Source organism: Miscanthus floridulus, chromosome 8 (assembly GCF_019320115.1).
Source record: "Miscanthus floridulus cultivar M001 chromosome 8, ASM1932011v1, whole genome shotgun sequence".
In the NCBI taxonomy this organism is placed as follows: Eukaryota; Viridiplantae; Streptophyta; class Magnoliopsida; order Poales; family Poaceae; genus Miscanthus; species Miscanthus floridulus.
This window is the reverse complement of record NC_089587.1, coordinates 208,965,101-208,971,315: the sequence shown is the minus strand read 5'-3', so window position 1 is coordinate 208,971,315 and position 6,215 is coordinate 208,965,101. Positions and strand designations below refer to the sequence as shown.

The 6,215-nt window shown below is 43.2% G+C and overlaps 1 protein-coding gene across 5 annotated transcripts; it reads left to right on the top strand.

Annotated features, from left to right (window-relative positions):
- The first annotated feature begins 212 nt into the window (after nt 1-212).
- Nucleotides 213-3,334, top strand: LOC136474770 (uncharacterized). Of its 5 annotated transcripts, none has more exons than XR_010763017.1 (6): nt 213-513; nt 1,280-1,494; nt 1,948-2,251; nt 2,341-2,463; nt 2,575-2,827; nt 3,033-3,334. XR_010763017.1 is itself a non-coding variant. In XM_066472329.1 (6 exons), exons 2-6 carry the CDS (start codon nt 1,444-1,446, stop codon nt 2,616-2,618), a joined length of 447 nt encoding a protein of 148 aa, XP_066328426.1. In that variant the 5' UTR covers nt 213-513; nt 1,280-1,443; the 3' UTR covers nt 2,619-3,334. The 5 variants fall into 5 exon arrangements, 4 of the variants coding, with proteins under 4 accessions (XP_066328426.1, XP_066328423.1, XP_066328425.1 ...); XM_066472329.1 differs by having other exon boundaries at nt 1,948-2,006; nt 2,082-2,251; nt 2,575-3,334; XM_066472326.1 differs by having other exon boundaries at nt 2,575-3,334.
- The last annotated feature ends 2,881 nt before the right edge of the window (nt 3,335-6,215 follow it).

Below are 6,215 nucleotides of genomic sequence, written 5' to 3'. Positions count from 1 at the left end.
CACAACTAAAAAGAGTAAAAGGTGGACAAAACTTCGGTTTACCGTAATCCTGATTTTAGAACAAAACTTTCTCTTCTGCTTAATGAAAAACATGCCGTGGCACGATCCGAAAAAAACTAAAAAGAGTAAAATGTGGACACTTTTTTCGTGTGCGACAAAAGCTTGGGGTCGTCCGTCTGCCGTGACATGCATATCTCCCTCCGCGATAGCGCCTTTCGCTGCCCCTATCCTCTCGCGATACCGCCTCCAGCTACTCCCGCGATACACGTCTCCGGCACGCCCGCCCGGCCGCCTGCACGCGCGCCCTCTCGCTCGCCCGGCACTGCACCGCAGTGCACTCGCCGCAGGCGCTGCGTCTACAGCGGCAGCGCCGCCACCACAGGGTCGGACAGCCGTCGGAATCCACGACCGGTGCGACTGCCCCGCCCATCCCCGATCTACTCCGCCGTCGCCCATCACCGACCTGGCCAATCAGTAGCTTCACAATTCATCTGCTGACAATTGGAAGGGAGTGTATGTTTGTTGGCACATGTGTATTCATATTTGAATCATTCAGGGTGCAGATAGCACTATACTGGAAGATTATTCATGAAATTTTTTTAGTCCCGGGTAGATGATGGGATGATTTTGTTCCTTGCTGTTGCAGATTGACTCAGATAACCAAGTAACCGGACCATGTAGTTTCCTTTTCTTCTCCATCCTAAATGACAGAACCATATATATCTAATTTTTTCCTACTTTCTTCAGTGAAAACTGAAGGTATTACTCAGAAGTTTGTCCTAGATTGCTTTTTTATTTTGGAGGTTCTTGCTTAACCCCTTATCCTGTGACGCATGCGTGCTGCCAGATTGTTGTTAGCAACACAATTAGTCTATCTTTGGAAAATCATGTCACAGGGGATGTGGCCACAGCCCAGCACCCAGGATATAGGTCAGCTTTTTTTTATGTGTGCCTGTCCATCTAGGTACTCTTTTTAAACCATAGTTCTAAGCAACTAAACTAAATATACTCAGTTTAAGGAGAATGTTCTCATGTTTTGTTGTCTCAAAAGTAATAACATAATTTGGGGTAAAGTTTTCGGCCATGGCTCACCGAGGGCTGCTCCAATCAGCCATGCCGGTTCAAGTTAAATCATGCCGCCCTATATGCAAAGAACGAATAATTTCCCATCTGTGAATACATTGTTTCTGAGCTTGATTTCCAGTCTGATAAATATTTTTGCACTCTATTTTTACACTAAAGAATTATCTGATTTATCACTTTCTGATTCTTTTTGCAGAATCATGCGGTCAGAAAAGCAGATTTAGGAAGGACTTCAGAAACAGTTTATCCAGTCTTCAATATAAGCAATGGCATCAGGAGCTGGATTACTGATAAACTTGGTCTGAGAAAAGAAGTTGCTCCAACTATTCAGGATTTCGATGCAGACTCCATAGCACTTCCATGGCATTTGATACAAATTTCAGAGGACAACTTACTGATCGTAGACCGCAGGTAGGCATCTCTTCTCATCTATCCATCTTGACCATTTTAGATCCAATTTGATTAACTTGCCCTCGTATAAATGCTTCCATTAGCGGTTTGTACAATCTGAAATCTGATGTAATGCATGCATTTTTTCCTTCCTTTTATGTTAGACCAAATATTTGGTCTGGGGATGTTTTACATTTATAGTGAGGCTGAATGATAATATTTCTAAATATTTACTGTTCATTATTTTGGTTGATATGGGAGGAAACACATATTAGTGAAATTTGTTGCATTTACATTTGATGTTCAACTGATGTTAATGGTGGTTAATGGCTTAGTGATATATTTCTTGTTTTAGTTTTGCGTATAGGCACATTATGCCAATAGTGCACTACTGTTGGTTTCCATTGGGAACAAATTACTTGGCTATTGAGTTATTACTAACTCTTCTTGGCCCCGACACTTGCTACTTTGCAGCTTTGGAACTCAATGGACCCTGAGAATATCAACTGGCAGAAAGCAGGATATTGGAAGATGTTAGTATTCACTTGTTTCGATTATTTATTAGATTTTTTTTCTTACCTCATTGAGTTCAAGTTGTGTGAAGGCAGAGCTGAAGTAATGGAGTCATATCAGCAAAAGGTAAAAGAGAGGTGTGCCCTTATTAAGGATATGCACATGGATTGGTCATCAAGTGCTAGAGTTCTTTCTGATTCAATGGAGAAGATCCCTAACAATGAGCTTATATCATCGATTGCATACATTATCTTGTGTGATACAGGTTAATCTATGAGCTGATTGATATAGCTTTATTTTGGAGTCAAATCATAAAAATTGGATTGTATCAATTCTTTTTTTGTTTCTTTGAAGATGGTCAAAGGGTTCAAAGCACGACTTGGATACCAAGATCACCTCAAACATTCAGTTTTTTAAGTGTGAGGTACTTGGGTTGCCATATTTGTTTGTTTGCAATCTCGAGAGAGTATCAATCTGGTTAGCTGCTGATTCCTTGTTAAGCATAGAAATTGACCTGCTGATGAAGTGATGATAGAAGACTGCTTTCCATTGTTCTGACATTTCCAAGTTGTTTCTTTGAATTGGCAGGGGGCATTCATCTGGACAATTTCAAGAGCATGTACATCAAGTAGACGTGCTTCCTAGTAATTGTGGGATTGCCTATTTTCTTCTGATAGTATATGCTTATAGAGTTGAAATTGAACTGTTGATAGTAGCTATTACGTTTGTGTGATGTTTGTCTGCAATAGTTGGATCCGTGATTCTAGTATCATTTCATCATTGTTGATGCAGGACTAAAGCACAGGAAACTTGTTACCTCAGAGGAAAATGATGCTTTTTGGTACAAATTACCTATTCTCTCTACATTTTTTTCTTGTCAACTTTTGTACCTTGAGTTTTCAAAACTATTAATTTGTCAGTGGAAGTTACAATAGGAGCAATAGAGGTATCCGTATTTATATACTGCAAGTCTACAACTGCGAAAACAAAAAACTCTTAAGCGTCAAATGAGAATTCCTCTTGAACTTATCTATGCATGGTGCTAGCGCCGTGAGGAGCATGCCAGCGTGGAACTATGGTGAACCGCAGGGACGACGCGAGGGGCCTGGTGGCGAAGCACGTGCACCTGTGGCTGCAGCTAGAGTGTGGGGCCGAAATTGGGTCGCTGGGCTGTGGTTCTTCCCTCCAATTTTATGAATTGTCAAGGCTATCCATGCAACTGTGGCGTATTAAGAATTGTCAAGGCTATCCATGCAGAATGAGCTGGGCTTTGATCAGCTTCGTAGCAAGTGGTAATTTTGAGTAGTTAGTACCTTCCTGCCATATATATTTTAATCTACCTGGGCAGTTGGAAAACAACACAGAACATAGGAATACTCTTACATTGAGTTACTAATTGCATATACTAATGGAAATTGATAATTCAAAGAGATGGTTGGTTCTAAGAGGTTGAGGAATCAATTAATCTTGTTATGGTGATATGAACTTTTATGTGTGTATGCATAAATGTACAATGCTATAAATGCATACCATGATGATTGTAAACCATCAATAACAATTTTAGCCATGCATAAAATTCAATTTCTAATATTGACATTCTGAACATCAGGTTCGCATTATCATTTTTTGTAACAATACAAAATGTTCATGCTCAAATTATTAGGGCATTATTTGTTTCTGCTGCAACGTATGGAAATCTCTATACAGTACAGTTTATGAGCCTGCGACGCCGCGCTCTCCGTGAGTGTGTTAATTTCACGAAATTTACTTTTTGGATTAAATGTCACTTTAACGTTGTGCGATCTGTGTGTTTATAGTACAAAAGTTTAGCTGTCCCGTAGCAACGCACGGGCACGGACCTAGTAATAATAAAGAAAAAGAAAGAAAGAAAGAAAGAGTTCGTGACGCAACCTCGATCTCAAACCGAAATACAGGAGTATATACCATGTAAAACATTTCTCCTACAACTAAAAAGAACAAAGTGTGGACACTTTTTGGTGCGACATTTATTTTGGGTCTGCCTCTCTGCCCGTGCAATACCGCAGTTCAAACGCACGGCGCCGGTAGGTGGGACCTCCTCCCCGCGACTCCAAATCTCCGCTCCAAAACATTCCTTTCCAGTCGCGATATCTCCTCCCCACCGATCCCATCGCGCCACGATCGCCCACCGGCCTCGCTCCTCCGCCGTCGTCGTCGCCCGGTAGCCTTGCCGCGGCCTCCCTCGCCAAGCCCTCGGCGACCCAGTCAGCTAGGGCATCGATGGTTACAGACATCGTCCCCCCTGCCGCCTTCCCTCCCACGCTGAGGATGGATCCAGATGAGGCAGCCCGGCCGGTGAGTAGACTGTCGCCCTCGGCTGATCCGGCGATGAGGCGGACCGGATAGGGTAGAGGCGCTCGCCCTTGGTAGATCCAGCGAAGAGGCATCCTAACCCATGTGAGAGTGCATGGCACGACGGCCACCCTCATTCTCCTCCACGCCCCTTCCTCCTCGCGCCGCAAGTGTGGGCCGATGATGGCCCTCCTTGGGTGTTGCGCCAGTGCAGCGGTTCACCGTCCTCGGCTGCGAGGAGCCCCCACGGCGGCGGTCCCCGGCCATGACGCCGCCAGGTGGTCCCTACCGGTGCTTCCCAGCATGGCTCCCCCCTAATGCGGCATCATCTCACCAGGCGCCACGTCTTCTTCTGTACTCCATGAAACCCTAGGTGCCTGTCTCTTCCTCTCTCTCTCTCTCTCTCCCTCTCCCTGCAGTGATTTTGGCTGATAGTTTCACTGAGTTACTATCTGAATCCATCAATTGCATGTTATTCTGATCATCTGCAATTTAGACCCTATTCTAAGTTATAGGCAACACTGAATTTCTGTTAGTAAATACTAACCATGTACCAATTGGCACTGACTGTGTGTTTGCTTCATTGATTTGTGATATTGAGATGCCTGATGTAGGACGATAGTTGAGGTGTTAATGGATCCAGAGATCAGGCTCTACACGAAATCACATTTACAAGGAATTGCAATATGTTAATCGGCTTGCTCAAACGAGTTACAAATTACGCGTCATGTGTTGCTGCTTGCTTCCTTACTATGAAAAGTAAAACAGGAAGTGTTCGTAGCATTCTTAATTTCTTGCTCCACAAACTTGGTGTTACTACTTCACTCTCTATTTATTGTGCCTTCAATTGAGCGCTTATGGTACTGATTCTAAAATTTTCAACCAACTTTCAGCTTGTATGTCTCTGAAACATTGTTTTATTAATTGCCAACTGTTGCCATAGCTACAAACACTGATATTTTTTACATCCATAGTAGTTCAAATGATTTCTCTAGAAGCCTAGAGAGAAAATAAACATTATTTTGTGGTTGTTTATCATCTCTTAACGCTCCCTTTGCAATCACAGATTTCAGCAGCTCAGTTTAGCTGCCCCTCTTGGTTTTCAGCCGGAGCAAAAAACCTGATTAGCAGAATTCTTAATCCCAATCCTACAGCTGTAGGTCTTTTAATCTATTTCCCTAATACTTTCTTTGTTCGGTCACTTTACCTAACAAACAAGTATACATGAAAGATAAGCTGCATATTTGTTGAGATAATCTGTGGCGTAAGAGGAACCCACAATTCCTGATAGTATTTTTTTTAAAAAATCAAACATAGATAATGGTTGTATGAATCTTACATCTTGTACTGTTACTTTTTCTGCCATTTCAGATCGTGTGCTGTTCTTAATTATTTTTCAACCTATAAATTAAACATGCGTTCTCTTAGGACGAAACCTATATTCTATTTAATCTATATATATTTACCTATTGTTCTTTGTTTTAGTTTTGCAAGGTGGGCGCTAATAACTAGATGGATTTTCTTCCTCTATCGTGCGTGGCCTCCAACCTGCCAACTAGGGGCGGCGGGCAGCCAGCCAGCTCGCAATGGCCATTCGGGGTGGCGCCCGACCGGGCTAGCCAGCCTGCGGTGGCGCGGTGCGAACGTGGCCGCCGTGCCTCTAGGGTGCGGCCCCTCCCATGCGAAGCCGATAGGTATGCCCACCCCTTCCCTGCTCTCCCTTCTGTGCTGAAGTCGAGGACTCAGATCTAATGCGGACATGTGCACACCCAGATGTTAATTTGCTTTGTGTTGTTAACTTCACACCATGCAACTTGCAAAACTTGATGTTGTTTTCGGAGAGGTGGACTTGGCTTTGGTTCTTTTACCCTTTTCGTTCTGGGGATTTTGTTCGTTCA

Excerpts from the sequence above, each read along its gene's own strand:
- LOC136474770 (XM_066472326.1), top strand. The coding sequence starts at position 1,444 with ATGGCATTTGATACAAATTTCAGAGGACAACTTACTGATCGTAGACCG. Across the intron at positions 1,495-1,947 it reads TTACTGATCGTAGACCGCAG|CTTTGGAACTCAATGGACCC; the intron begins GTAGGCATCTCT and ends GCTACTTTGCAG. Across the intron at positions 2,464-2,574 it reads CTCGAGAGAGTATCAATCTG|GGGGCATTCATCTGGACAAT; the intron begins GTTAGCTGCTGA and ends TTGAATTGGCAG.